Raw genomic sequence first — 15,874 nt, forward strand, 5'->3', positions numbered from 1 at the left:
ACCACACGGAGTCTTGAAGGCGCTAGGAGTGATGGATGTGCGGAAAGGGCGCTCCCCTGCAGTCAGGAGACAGAGGGTGGAGTCCCACTAGCCATTCCCATTTCCTCCTTACTGAGCAGGAGGAGGGAGACAGCCCCACCCCTGAGAGTGTTCGGTTTACTGGTTGCCCGCCTCTCCCGACCCCCTTCCACAGGGCAGGAGGGCAGTGAATCTGGTGTTTTGCTGACCTGCTAGCTGACTGCAGGCACATAGGGAGGCCCAGGTTAATAGTGACCTCACCCATCCCACATGGTCTGTGTGACCAGGTGGAGATTCAGTCCTCTCCCCTTGACAAGGAGAAGTCAATGCCTGTCTGAAGTATCACTCAGGATCTGGGGAGATGGAAGGACGAGTGGCCATGAGAGACTCTGTGTACATGAACTCAGCCAGGCGCTGTGGGGATGGAGAGGAAACAGTAGGATGGAAAAATGGGTTCAAGAAAGATCCTGGATGGGCTGGCGGGGGGACTGAACCAAAGATGAACCCCGTTTCCTGCAGGGTTGGCAGGTCTTGGGTGTCCACCATTCCTCCTACCTCTGTTGACAGGTGGATTCAAGTGTAAAACTTTCTATTGATCTCTGTTTGGTTGACTTCGGAGCTTTTCATGACTATTCCTATTGCTGAGAACCTTCTGGAACCTGACTCGATCATGTGATCCGTCTCCGTACTGTTGGCTAACGCTTTGGGTAAGCTTCATCCAAACTCTTGGTAAGATATTTTGAATAGAGCCAAGGACACTGGCTGGAACTGGAGATTCAATTCTGGATATACCCTAAGTGGGCTGAGATATCAACCGAAACAGTGAGGGCACGGAAGAACGGCCCCGTGAGTAAGTAGAGGCAAACATCAGGAATTTCACAGGGGCAAGCGATGACTCAGAAAGGCAGTGTGGCTCCCAGGAGGGAGAGGAATCTATCCTTTGTGCAACTGGTTCCAGGGGGACCCACAAGGGCCATGGATATCACCTGCAGGTGGGTAATTTTCACTTTAATAGAAGGCAGGACCTTCCTAATGGTCAGAAATGCCCGGAGGTGGGGGAAAGAGTAAACAACTTAATTTAGTCTGCTAGGGCTGCCCTGGCAAAAAACCACAGAATGGATACAAAGTACCATAGATGGAGTGGTTAAGATGGAGTGGCTTAAATAATCGGAATTTATTTCTCACACTCCTGGAGGTTCGAGTCCAAGATCAAGGTGTTGGCAGGGTTGGTTTCTTCCGAGGCCTCTTCTCTTAGTTTGTACACGCCATCCTTCTCCACGTGTTCTCACGTGGTCTTCACACTGTGTCTGGGCCCTAATCTCATCTTATAAGGACACCAGTCACGCTGGATGAGGACCCACCCTACTGGACTTCATTTTAATCGAGTCATCTCTTTTAAGATCCTGTCTCCAAATTCAGTCACCTTCTGCGGTATTGGAGGTTAAAACTCTAACAAATGAAGTTTGGGTGGGAGCAGGGTTGGGGGAGGAAACACAACTCAGCCACAACCTGTCAACAGGGACGTGTAAACAGGTCTGATGACTGTCAGGCAAGGGAAGCTGATGAAGAAATTGAAACATCAAATTTGGGGTGTCCTTGAAGGTCCCTTCAGGTCTCAGAGCTGCACTTCTAAATATGGTGAGACAGCACCTAATCGCTGCTATTAAACGTAAGTAACACAGTAATCTCCCCAAGGTCTCATGGCAGCTTAACTGACCGTTGAGAAATGGTGCTCTGATTTAACCCTTCCCCACAGAAACACACATACACACGTGGGCGTGGGCGGACACACTCTGGCAGAATGCGACCATCACGCTCACCTGTGAAACAGGACGGACTTGACCAAGGTGACGACGTCCCGGCTGGCATTATATCCGGCGCAGACGATCGCAACGTGGATTGTCTAGAAAGCGAACAAGAACAAGGAGAGCAGTTAGACAGATGGAAGAGGGCCTTCCCGGTGCTTCCGACCGCACGACAAAGAAAAACCACCCTTACTTCTCATTGGGATCATCAGGAAACAGAACAGAGGCTGCATCTCCGGAAAATAACTCAAGACAGTTTTATTAAGGCCTTTTTAATTGGTTTATGGAGCTATCATCATTTGGAAGCCATTAAGGCTCTTTTCAATTACATTTTGGGGACAAGAGGAACAGCGATCGGCTCAAATGAACAGTGAGTTCCCTGCCCCCAAGCTGGGAGACAATGACAGCTGGTAACAAGAGAGAAGAAAGAAATACACCCTGAAAGGATGAAGTGGCCGCCAGGGATCTCAGGCTGAGAAGGGATGGCTCCGAGAGGTTGTGAAACGTTCTCACAAGAGGCCTCAGGTAAAGGCCAACTTGGTACGATGTCTGGGTCGCAGCTGGGATATCATTCAAAGAACGGAAGACTGGCAGAACTGAAGGGAAGTTGATGGGCCATCTCACCTAAGTAGTTAAGAGCATGGGCCCCAGATGTGAACGAATGAATCCTGGCTCTGTCCGTTAACCCAAGGTGACCCTGCAAAAGTGGTAGTGTTGGGTGACTCCCCATCACATAAGGGGTGTATCATAGACTATGTGAGTGGACAATGCCAAGGACGGGATACGGTGCTCGGCCCACTGAGACCTGAGCTTCCCAAATGGAGTGCCTTGGCGCCTCGGTGTGCCGGGCATGGACTGCAGGTGACAAAGTTACTTACCTCTCCAAGCTCCCCAGGCTACCTCAGGCTTGGCCACACTATTGTACCTCCTGGCACCATACTGGTATTAGTTTCTATACAGAATGAATGGGCCACTACTTGACAAAGATCAGAAAGTGCTGCTCTACGGCACCCCCTTCAGGAACCATCTGGCCTCTCTCAAAACAGCTCCAGGGATGGAGAGTTCAAGCCTCTCATGCTGTCTCATTTACAAAGCACAGCCTTTCTAGCATCGACACCTGCCTCCTGACCCCACTACAACCTCATTCACTCCCCGGAGGACCACAGAACGAGTATATCCCCTTTGGCACCCAATACTCCAATTAAAGGGAGGGTTCTCGATGGGTGCCTCTTCATTTTCACAACCACCCACAGCCCTTCCTCCCATGGTGTGGCTTCCAGACTCCCTGTTCCCCTAATGGACCACTTCAGAATGCAGTTCTGATACCCAGGTTGCTCCCACACAGGCTTTGAGGACAATGACACCCCTACCTGCGACACCAGCAAAGGAAGTCTAACTGTCCCGGGGACAAGCCATCCAACAGTTCTGAACACATTTCCACAACCTCTTCAATGCCAATGGTCTTCCCACCTCTTGGGCCACAAACTCTTGGTGCCAGAAGCTGACCCTTAGCTATGTCCAGACACTTGCTGTCTCAGAAATCCTGAAATCACAGGCTCCCCACTCCTGCGGGACTCTCAGAGCGTTGTGCCCACGACACCTGCTCCTTGTGCTCACGGCGAGTCCCTTTCAGCACTATTGCTGCTTACTGAATGACAATCATCTCACTGTACCCTTGGCTCCCTTACCTCATCACCTCCACACTCAATATGCAGCCCCCCACCCCTGGATCAGGGCTGCAGTGTCCCCCCTCCATGCTTGTACCTGGGAATCAAGAAGGAAGCTGAGGGTAGGTAAGAGAAGAAGAGTAAGCCTGATGAGAGCTAATATGTCCTGAGCAAATAAATCACTATGTTCTAAACCCTGTGATTAATTCTTTAGACAGATTAACAGATTTAAGTCTTTTGGTTGGATGGGACAGGTACAGCGCTATTATTTCAGTATCACAGATCAGCAGACAGGCTTAGAGAGGTGAGGTTCGGACTTGGGAACAGAGATTCTGAACCCCAAGGGCACATCAGAAACACCCAACAGATTGTTGAAATATCCCCTGTGCCCCAGCCCCACCTGAGACCAATCAACTCACAGTCTCTGATGTCCAGGACCCAGAATTACTCTGCTGAAGGTGCTGGCTCTCAACAGAGGTTAATGAAGTCCCCTGTCCCCCTGGAACATTTTGACAATGTCTGGAGACATTTTTGGTTGTCACTGTTGGGGGTGTGACAAATCCAGGGAGAGGCCAGGGACGAGGCTCAACGTTTTACCATGCACAGGACAGCCCTCACAGCAAAGAATGATCCTACCCAAAAGGCCAGCAGTGCTACTGTTAGAAACCTTCTTCTTAGGGAGAAGGAAGGGGGTTAGGAGAACCTCCGCTCCCACAGGGAACAGATGCTGCCTCTTCTCAGTCTAATTTATGCCTTCATTTCTCGACCTGCAAAATGAAGACGCCAACCCTCACCTCTGCAAAATGTCTCTGAGAGACTGAAATGCGGATGCAACTGTCACCATTTAAATCACGAAGAAAATGGATGGAAAAATGCTCCCACACGGGAGACATACCCAGGAAGGGGGCAAGAATGGGTAAAAGCACGCTGAATCAGGCTCTGTAGAATTAGAAATATTTAAACATGAGGCCTCTGAGATATCAAACTTTACCTTGGTTTCAGGGTTCAGGGACTTTTAAAAATAGGCCCATTAAATGTAATTATAGCCACGCACCCTCAAATATTTTACGTAATTTTCCAGTCTCTTTCTTTTCATCCACTATTACCACCATCACGGATAAATTCGTCACCCGAAGCCCTAGCAGCTGTTCCCTGCCACCCAGGAGAGCAGGAAGTCAAAGTGCCATGACGTGCTCTTGGAAGAGTCTGGGTGGCCCCAAATCCCATAGGTGCAGAAGTGAATGACAAGAGTGGGCAGGCGGTGCGGGAAGGAGTGGGGAGAGTAGGGGACAGGGATGAATGGCCCTTGAAGAACAGGGTCACACACATGGTCCCACCATGACAACTTTCGATCCTGAAGCTATGGAGTCCAGGTTTTCCTTTCTCAGTGTGGTGGCTTAAAGATGGCCCCAGGTACTTGAACATTCCTTCCATCAGAGGGAAGTGTCTAAACATTGGATTCCATGACCATTGGCCTGCTTATCAAGCCTTCCTCCCTATATCTGTACATGTCACACTTGCCTTTATTGGTGACAAAGGCTGGGTAGGTGGGGGGATGATGTTCTTCTTTGCTCCTCCAGACTTCCTCTGTACCTTTTCCCCAGCTCCCTGTGTGCCTGAGAGCCTGGCCTTTATAGACTGAAATACTGGGTTCCTAGAACTTCCGGATTCTGGCTAACTTTGGTCACAGGAGGGCAGGAGGAAGGGGAGGCCAGGCTCCCCTGCTCCTGTCAGGAGCCCTCCCCTTCTACACTTCCAGTTCTTGCTGGGTTCACAAGCCCCCACCTCCCATCCCTCGCCCGGGGTTTGCAATGACTCCTCAGGGAGCTTGGTGACACTCGTCAGTTTCCCTCCACACGGCCCATGCCTTCCCTCCCACACCTTTCAGCATGCCATGCTTCTTGACCAACTCTGGTGACCCTTCCTCAGCATCCCATTTGTCCTGGTGGCTGGAAGGGAAGCCCAGGAGACTTAGAAGCCTGCATAGATCTAGTGCTTTCCCCTAAAGAGAAACAAAGCAGCAGGTCGCCCATGTGCCCAACTTGAAAACGTATATTGTAGTTACACATTTCAGGGAGATCAACAGAGATCTGACACATGGACTGCAAGGCTCTTTCTAAGGAGGCCCATAAAGGCTCCTGGTCCCTCCCCTGAGTCCTGAGTCAGGTGCTCTGCACCCCTGGCACATCTGGAAGCTGCCCCTGAACATGCAGGTTGGAGAGTGCCATAGCTGTGAACCAGGGACATTCCCGGTGCCACTGGGGGTGCCACTGGGGTCAGGGAGTGACTTCTGCTTTTAGGACCTACAGGAGGAATTCAGGCATGACGGGCATTTTTTGGAGTTTCCAAAGTGACAGAAAAATATCCCCCAGCGTTGTTTTCTCAAATATGCATATAATCATTGTCCCAAAAGAAATTCAGACCAAACTAAGAGGTGGCAGGCAAGGGGCAGCCCAGCCCTGCTGCCTTAGCCATACCGTCAGCAGCGACCCAAAGGGCCTGGTATACACCCTTCCAGACGTTCTGCCTGGGGGGCACGATGTAGAGAAAGCATCTCCCATCTGGGGCCTGCAGGTGTGGGAGAGAGAGGGGAAACCCATTTAAAAACTGCAGAAAGTGAGGCTCGGTCCAGATCCTGGACCACAGCTCCAGATTCTGGTGCTGGAGGCCAGGCCCTCCCAGAGGACAGCTGCTGCCAGGTGGCAGCTGGGAGAGGCACAGAGCTATGGACAGAGGCAGGAGTGAGTCAGTGAAGAAAACCAACAAGAATCAAGAGACCTGGGTTTGAGCTGCAACTTCAAAGCTGAGTCGTCATATGACCTTGGAGCAGCTGCACTGGCGCATCTGTAAAATGGAGATAAAAAAGGGCACCCCATTGGTTGCCGTGAGGATCGGCCGGTCGAGTGCCAGAAGGTGCACCCGGTGAGCCGCTGCCTGTTCATGTTGACTGGGTGCACACACAGCACGAGGAGACAGTAACATCACCTCCCTGCTATAACTTCCTCATTAGTATTACAGGACATACCACTACCCACTCTCAAGGGGCTGTTGAGGACCCAGAGTCCATGGTTCTCAAACTCAAACATGCATCCGAGTCCCTATAAGGCTTATTAAAACAGAGTGCTGGGCCCCTCTGCAGAGCTTCTGAGGCAGGAGGTTGGGCGAGAGGCCTGAGGATGACCTGCGTCCGGGTGATGCTGATGCTGTGTATTCGGGGACCACACTTTGAGAACCACTGCTCCGGTTAAAGCACGCTGAGGAGTGTCTCTGGTAAAAACTTGAGAGCTGTTGGCTGTGATTAGGTTGAGAGGGTATGAGGGGTGTTCACAGAGACTATTTCCAATACCTTTTCTACAGACAGCACCACTTCCTCCTTCACTTGCACAAAACAAGTGATGGTAGCACCCATCTGCATGCTCTCCCAGGTCTGGGAATTTCCGGTTCTTCGGGGTGAGGAAAAGGCAAAGGGATGGAGGCTTCCACTGCGCAAAGAACGAAGACCTGGAAATCAAGAGAGCTGATGGCCACCCCAGCTCTGCCTCTGGCCAGCTGGGTGAGCTGGGGCAAGTTACCTAACCTCTCTGATCCTTAGGGACTCCTTCATAAAAGGAGGAATTTATTATTTCTATACAGAGTCTTCCTAACATCCAAGGTTTCCCAAAATTCGAGATGAAGAAGGAGAGACAGAACAGTTAAGTACCTCGTTCAAGGCCCCATGCCTCAGCCAGTTGGTGGCAACTGGGTTGAATTCAGAGTCCTGCCTGTAAACCTACACACCCAAGCTCATGAAGTATATATGTAACTATTAAAATGTTTAAAAAGCATTGCTAATGTGTCATTTAAAATCATCTTAGGCACCTACAAATCTTAGGCACCTGTACTCTCCTGGTAAACTACCAATAAAATTCTATTTGCTTTAGATACTGAATCATGGACCCAAAACACAGAATTCAGCTTGTAGAAATCAGGAGACACCTCCCACCTGTAATGGAAACCAAACCATCAGGGGCTTGATGAGCAGCAGGTGAGCTGCAAGGGCTACGGGGCCCAGTGTGAGAAGATGGGCTGAACTTCCAGGTTGACCCCAAGTCAAGGCCCAATAATGAATGAGCAAGAGGAGAAGACCCATCCAGCCTGGTCCATCCCGCATATTCCTGGCCTGCTACAGGACTGATTTGCTTGGTTAGGAAGAATATAACAGTCTGAGGCATCAGAAAAACAAGTGTTTCATGGAAAGCACACGAACAGGTGAGACTGATGTGGGGTCAACAGCAGTTTAATGGGTAGAGTGGACCCATGTTTGGGGCAGGTGAGCTGTCCAAATGCTGCCTGATACGGATCCCCTATGGCTGCCATGTGTTACGCTCCTCCCTACGGGGCCTCCGGGTAGCTGGCCTGACCCAAGAGTGGACACACACTCACCAAACATTCAATCACTCTACAAAAGAGAACTGAGCACCTACTGCACACCATGCTCAATTGTGGGTGCTGGCGGTATAGCAGTGAGCAAGAGAGACCAAACCCTTGCCCCCCACCCCCCATGGGAGTCAACAGTCTACTTGGGGGATGTGTGTATGGGTGGTGAGTAGGGCTAAGATTTTAAAGTGGGCTTGTCTGGGCAGCTATCCCTGAGAGGTGACCCTGGAACGCAAATCTGAAGTCAATGAGGAAATAAGCCTTTCAGGTATCCAGGTGAAGTGCACCAGGCAGGGGATAGTACATGGTAGCCAGTGGGCTTTAGGACCACGGAGGAGACTGGGCTGCCCGGACAGAGGCAGTGAGGGGGAGGTGAGGGGAGACCACAGGGGCCCATGAGGCTAACCCTGAATACCTGACACAGGCATTTGAAAGAACCTGCCTTTTCTGATGTGTGAGCAGAGAAGCCACTGGAGAGCTCAGAGCTGGAAATGGCACGATCTGACTTTTATTTTAAAAGGCTCACTCAAGATGCCAGTTGAGAACAGATTTTCTGTGTGTGCATGCATAGCGGGTAGGGGAGCAAGCAAGGAAGCAGAGAGACCAGTCCAGAAGTTACTGCAATGAGCCAAGTGTGGTGGATGCTGCCCAATGCCCCTTCGATGGGGTCCATGTTGCTCAGTGTGCGGTGGGCAGGCGGCCATGAGCGGTCACAACTACAGAACTGTCTGGAAGCAGCGAGCCACCTTTCCAAGGTCAGCCCCTTCCTGCGGTGACCACATCCAATAAAACCCACAGCATCCTCAGGTGCTGGCCCCACAGACAAACCTTCGTAGGCAGTCTACACAAGAAACCCCATGTCAGCATGTGCTTCCTGGCACCATAACCAAGAGGTGATGTAAGACAGGGCGGTAGTGGAGGAGGTGAGAAAGACCAGGTGATGTATCTTTCAAAATCCCTCATGATTGCTTTGCAGTCGACTTCTCCAGTGCAGGAAGCAGAGCATCACAGGTATTAAGATTTACAGCCTGTGGTGAGGATGAGGAGCAATCGTGCACTGTAACTGAGGGTATGCAATGGTGCAGCTGCTATGGTATAGGCCAGGGGTGTCAAACTCATCGTCACCAGGGGCCACATCAGCCTCGCAGTTGCCTTCAAAGGGCCAAATGTAATTTCAACTCCGTAACAGTTAAGGGGTAGTTACATTTATACAGTCCTCAAATTATTTCGGCCCTTTGAAAGCAACCACGAGGCCGATGTGGCCCTCAGTGAAAATAAGTTTGGCACCCCTGGTACAGGGTATAATGGTTCCTGGAAAAATTAAAATAGAATTTCCATATGATCCAGCCACTCCACGTTTGGAGATAGATTTTATATATTCTCAAAAGAAACTGAAAGCAGGATCTTCAAGTGATGTTTGCACACCCATGCTCATAGCAGCACTGTTCATGGAGAGGTGGAAACAACCCAAGTGTCCATTGTCAGATGAATGGATAACAAAATATGTTCATATATATATATATATGTTATATGAATATTGCTCAGCCTTGACAAGGAAGGAAATCCTGACACATGCTGCAGCTTGTACGAACTTTGAGGACATTATGCTAAGTGAAACAAGCCAGTCGCTAAAGGACAAATGCAGAATGGTCCGTCCCACTTCTATGAGCTACCTAAAGTACCCAAATTCAGAGACAGAAAGTAGAATGGTGGCTGCCAGGAAGCAGGGAGAGGGAAATGGAAGAGGAGTTGTTTCATGTTTGCAGTTTCAGTCTGGCAAGACGAAAAAGTTCTGAAAATCCTATCGCACCACAAAGTGCATACACTCAATCATTTTTAAGTGTACAGAGTGAATAGTGTTAAGAGGGTACAGTTCATGTTATATGGTTTCCCTGTGACACAATTCAAAACAGAAAAGATTTACAGTGTGGGTCTGCGCACTTTTTAGCTATGTGGCCTCAATAAGCCTACACCATCCCATTTATAAAATTAGGACAATTAAAATGATTGCATGAGCTAACATACATAAAACACAATGCCTAACACCTAATACTTACACAGTAAGTGAAAGCAGGTATAATTAGTATCCTTACCCTCAACAGCCTGCCCCGCCTTTCATGGGGCTCATGCTCTCATCCAGCAGGGTGACTAGCTGAGCTTCCCTATTTCTCAGCTTAGGATGCACTGATGCGCCACCTCACCTGTCAAACTCCTCCCCTTCTTTGAAGATACAATACCACCTACTGGAACCTCAGTTTCCTTGTTGATTAAAAAAAGGGGGAAATAGATATATCGATTTCCAGGGTTGTTCGACAGATTGAGATGATTCATGCAAAGGGCTTACAGCCTGGCATCCTATAAGTAGTAGATACGTATCAGCTGTCATTATTTATTATTACAAAAGAGTTTATGGAGTGATAAGGCCCTATATTCAAGGACTTGAGCGTTAAGATATTCTCAAAAGCCAGGGCTCAGTTTCTTCCTCCTGCCCTCACTCCCACTCCCTTCACGTAAGAATCGGGATAGTCTCTGTCCCATTGTGGGAAGGAGGGCTTTCAGATCTGCCCAGTTCCCCCGGCTCAGTCAAATGCTGGCGCTGCCTTTATCCTCGTCACATACAAGGGGGCAGAAGACGCAGGAGTGGGGAGGGGAGCCACCAGAATCATTCATCACCTGGGCCACGATCGCAGCTATGGAAAGTGAGGACAGAACTGCAGCTGTTTTCCCCACTTCGGTCTCATCATCTGTAAAATGAGCTGGCTGCATCTTTACTTGTTTTTGTTGGTATGTTTTCTTTGTGTGTGTTATGTATCTCTATTTTTTTCCCTAAGATTTATTTAATTAAAAAATACAATAAAGGTCCATTTTCAAACATTAAATTCATAAGAGAAAGCGATATAGGAAGCAGATGAAGGCAGGGACATTCTGGAGACACAGACAGAAGACGGCCAGAGATGGGGCCCCTTGCAATGGCCATAGTGTGGTAGCCAGCCCCCAAGAGTGTCCTCACAGATCTCTGTCGGCTGGCACTCATGGCCTTGTGCAAACTCTCCTACACTATCAGGGCTGATGTGTATGACCAACAGAACTCGGCAGAAGCCATGGTGTACAACATAATGACGAAGGCTGGGCCATAAACATGACTGTGGTTTCTGCCTTGCTCTGCTGAATCACCCCTCCAGGAAAGCTAGCTGCCACGCTGTGAGAACACTCAAGCAGTCCAGTGGAGAAAATCAAGGAGTCCAATGGAACTGGGGCTCCAGCCAGGCCAGTGTGCCATCTCGAAAACACAACCTCCAGCCCCAACCAAGCCTATAGATGACCTCAGCCCTAGTATAGTATCTAGTTAAGATACTACAACCTCATGGGAGATCTAGGGCCACTACCCTAACTAGCCTACTCTTGGATTTATAATTTCCAGCAGCTGTATGAGATAATACATGCATATTGTTTTAAGCTGCTAAGTTTTGGGGATAACATTCTATGAAGCAATAAATACTAGAGCCAGAGAAGGTACCTAAGATACGGTGGGAGCCAGGACTCCCTGAAATTACTGTGTAGGAAAACTTACTAGGCTTCCTCCATCTACAACATTCTCTAATTTCAGAGCCTGACATTGAGGGAAGACATCTCAGCGCACCTACATCTTTGAAGGAGCCCCAAACCTGACAGATGAAGCTAGTGAAGTGCAAGTTCAAATGCTATGACAGCATCATCCAACAGTAATGTGGCATGTGAGAAGACTGTGGGCCAACCCTCCACTGCTGGGATATGATGTAAAATCCTGGCAGATGAACTACAAACAAAGAGATCAAACAGCTCAAAATACTGTGGGTTAGTTAGGGGCTCAGAAAAACGCAGGTGAGAGGTGACAAGTTTTATAAACAGAAAGCCAAAAGCAAAATGGTAAATCCCTGCTGAGCTAACAAACGCAGCCACAATCTGGAAGGCAATTTAAAACAACCCAAGTCCCTTAAAAAAGAACAGACGCATCCTTGCTTAGGCCTACTAAGCAATGAGAATGCTTATAGAGCTGCTGTGGCCCCCAATGTGGAAGACGAGCCCCCTATCATAACTGGTCACCTGAAGCCTTCTGAAGTGAGGCACCTGCCAGGCACAGAAGAACTGGGGCGCTGAAGCTGATGAAAAGCGTGGGTCCCAGTAGCGACAAGTCACAGAGCGTCTAACACAGTGGCTCCAAGTGCAGGTGCTGGAAGTAAACCGCTTAGAAAAAATGTGAGCCCCACCTCTTCCTGGCAGTGTGACTTTGAGACAGTTATTTCACCTTTAGGTGTCTTCTCACCTGCAAAAGGAAGAAAGTATGTGGTGTGGCCTAAATGAGCTATTTTATGTAAGCATAGTATCTGGTGCACTGTAAAGGCCGAGTAAACGGTAACTTTTATGACGATTATATCACTACTAAGGGAAAAAGTTCAAAGCATAGAGTAGAAGGAAAGATGCTCCCTTAAAGGTGGTCTGACGTCAGAGAGTACCATTCACCTGCCTTTCCATAAAAACAGTATCGATTGTTGCTGTTTTCAAGCATATCCACAAATTCTTTGACAGTCCTCCCATTGAGAGGTGGGGTGTGTTTCCACTGCCTTGAAACTGGGTGGGCTTTTGTGAATGTTTCAACCAATAGGCTACACTACCAGCAGAGGTGACACTATGTGACTTCTGAGGCCAGGTCGTAAAGTGCTTCCCTTCTGCCTTGCTCACTGGAGTACTTGTACTTAAAGCCTTCAGATGCCAGCTAAGCAGCCTACTGCCCTGGAGCCGCCAGGCTGAGAGGAAGCCCAGACTAGCCCCGCAGACAGGCCACATGGAGAGGCCCCAAGTCAACACAGAGCGATGCTGGGCCAGCTCCCCTGCTACAGGCCTGCACTGCTTCAGCTCCAGCCACCAACTGAAGGACAATGGTATGAGGCCCCCAAACCAGAACCACTCAGCTAAGCACTTCCCAAATCCCTGACCTCCCCCCCACACAAATTATGACAACTAATAAAGTGACTGGTGTTTTAAGCCACTGTGTTTTAAGTGATTTGTTAGACAGCAATAGGAAACTGGAATATCTGTCATCATAAGTATACGTGACACTCACACAGAGTTAGCTTCCCATTTGCTCTCTCATTTTGTCCTCACAATTGCACTGGGAAAAACATAGTCTCATTTTCTAATGACAAAACACACTCCACGGGAATACCTGGAATGCCCAAGGTCACGTGACCAGTGAGTGGCAAAGCAAAAATTCCTGGTGAGGAAGTCTGACTCCAGGTCCAGTGATTTTTCTCCTGTGCCACAGCTGACCCCCAAAGTAGACCAGAATGCAAGAAAAATATACATATCGGTATACATATCGGTACACACATGGGCACAGGTGGCGATCAAAGAGAATCATTCTGTTCCAAGTCTCAGGGCACACAGAAACCAGCCCCTCCTGGGAGCAACCCTGCCCTGACAACACAAATACACGGATAACGCAGGCAGCTAGTTGCAAAGGACGTAATTAGGAAATGATCAGAGGACACAAGGACTGGCGAGGGCCTCTTGCTTCTATCACCGGATACCTCAGCGGACAGCCTGGGCATCATCACAGAAGAGTTTTCAGGAATACTTGTCATACCCCAGAGAAGTTACAGTGCAACAAGAGATGAAGGTGATGTCCCTGGTTACAGGGCCCTGCATCTGACAGCCTGTCGGGGCGAACTTTAGCACTTGTAGCCACCACGTGTCAGATGAAGACACGCTTCTATTTTGACGCCACTGGATGACATTTCTTGTTTGCCTCTACAGCCTTTTCACTACAATTGATAAATACCAAGCCATGGAGACAGAGGAAGTACATTGCTAATGGGTACGAAGCCAGCATCAAGGTAAATGTGCACCCACAGTAAATCACTTCGGAATAAAATCAAGACTTTCAAATTCATCTACAGAAGATGTGAACAGGACCAGGGGCTCATCACAGACAAATTTCACCAACAATCACTTTTTAAGGGTCTAAGAAGTAATGTTATCAATTAATGCAGAGAGAGAGAGAGAGAGAGAGAGAGAGAGAGAGAGAGAGAGAGAGAGAATATTCTCAGATGCAAGTCAAAAGAATAAAAAAAAAAAACCCCAAAAAACTGAAGCAACCTGAAGGTCTAAATACCTATATCCCCACATTATCTTTCAAAGAGTGCAGGGATAGAGAGAATCCCCTTGTGTGTTTATGTTGTGCCTTCAAGCAGTGGTTTCCAAACAGCTTCCACTATCTCAGAATCACCTGAATGGATTTTTTTTTTAGTACCCCTATTCTTGGGACCTACTCCTAGAGATTCTCAGTTAGTAAATCTAAGTGGGTCCCCTGAATATGCATTTTTGATATGTAATTCCAATGCACAACCAAGTTTGGGGACTATTCGGTGACAAAGAATGCCAAAAGTAACCACACTGTTTTCTCTAGAAGCAGAACTCCAACATGTTAGTGGAAAATATGGCTTCCGTGAATAACATCTATCTTTTCCAGGCTCCCTTGCAGCTACATGGCAGCTAAAGGCAGCCCTGCAACAAAGTGCTGCCAATAGGTCCTAAAAGGAACTGACTGGGAAATGTCTAAGACATGTTCTTAAAGGGAGGTTAGATGCCCCACTTTAATGCTGCTCTCTTCCTGCCACCTGCAATGTGGACATGACTGAAGCTCTGACAGTCACCATCAATCAGGAGATGACCTTGAGAATGTAGGCAAGCAAGGTGAATGAAAGATAGAGGAAGTCTGCCTCCCTAACACGGACAGCCCTACACCAAAAGCCTCCAGACTTCTTGACCATAAAATGAAATAAGATGCAGAGTCACTGTCACTTGGCATATTTTCATACATTACAATGAAATCTAACACTAATATACCTGACTATCTCAGAGTCTGCCTAAAACTCCACTGTCACCATCCAAAGGATATGAAGCAGGAACTTGATTTTAACCCATAATTTACAAACAAGGAAACTGAATACAGAAAAGTGATACAACATGCTCAATGCCACATGGCTATTAAGCTAGGAATGTCCCAGCATTAAGACTTGTCTCTCGGCTTCAAAACCTAGTCGTCTTTTGCCTACACTATTTTGAGGGGCCCTAAGACTCAGCAGAAGCCTTTTTTAAAAGTAGAATGTGTACCTGTCAAAAAACCACATAGGGGAAGGAAGCTGCTGTCCAGGCAGGCAGAGAAACCCCCCTTTTCTCCCTCAGTTACCCTTTTCGCTTTTGTTTTCCTTTTCTGTTTTTCACTTTTTTGGTTTTTCTTCAGTTCTTTAAAAGTAGGACTGGGTCATAATAATGTAAATATACTCAAGGGGAAAAGCTCTCCCTCTGAGCCTTCCAAAGTAATTAGCAGAATTCCATCACCTACTCCAAACTGACACCATGACCATCACCCAAGAGCACAGACCCTGCCAGAAATCAAACAAGCTTTCACCCAGGCACAAACAGAAGTTCCTCTGATTAGGGCCCTCCCCAAACCAGCCTAGACCAAGGGAATTTGTGAATACTGCTGAGTCTCCATTTTCTTTTTTAAAGATTTTATTTATTTTTAGAGAAAGGGGAAGGGAGGGAGAAAGATAGGGAGAGAAACATCCATTAGTTGCCTTTTGCAAGCCCCCAACTAGGGACCTGGCCCATAACCTAGGCATGTGCCCTGATGGGGAATTGAACCAGTGACGCTTTGGTTCACAGGCTGGCACCCAGTCCACTGAGCCACACCAGCCAGGACGAGTCCCCATTTTCAAAGATGTAAAATAGAGATGTCCAACAATACAGGCCACTGTCAATGATTATGGGAGATTAAATGAGACTGGACCTGGCATACAGTCAGGACTGAATAAACAGACGGCATTGAACACCACTGACATTTGCATTTCTCTAGGTGTTAATCATCTCTCTCTCTCCACTTCCCACCTAAGACTACAAGAACTAGAAGAAAGGAAGTTTGTCTCT

At 48.2% G+C, this 15,874-nt stretch overlaps 1 protein-coding gene across 4 annotated transcripts in view; it reads right to left on the reverse strand.

The window, feature by feature from the left end:
* The window catches only part of LARGE1 (LARGE xylosyl- and glucuronyltransferase 1), a 453,793-nt gene that overhangs the window by 225,097 nt on the left and 212,822 nt on the right, over positions 1-15,874 (reverse strand). For all 4 annotated transcript variants that reach the window (XM_053919473.2, XM_053919472.2, XM_024579159.4 and 1 more), the window contains exon 4: positions 1,839-1,921. In XM_053919473.2, the coding sequence (XP_053775448.1) occupies positions 1,839-1,921 (83 nt within the window). The remainder of the gene's footprint in view (positions 1-1,838; positions 1,922-15,874) is intronic.

The sequence above is a fragment of the Desmodus rotundus genome, chromosome 3, assembly GCF_022682495.2.
Source record: "Desmodus rotundus isolate HL8 chromosome 3, HLdesRot8A.1, whole genome shotgun sequence".
Classification (NCBI taxonomy): Eukaryota; Metazoa; Chordata; class Mammalia; order Chiroptera; family Phyllostomidae; genus Desmodus; species Desmodus rotundus.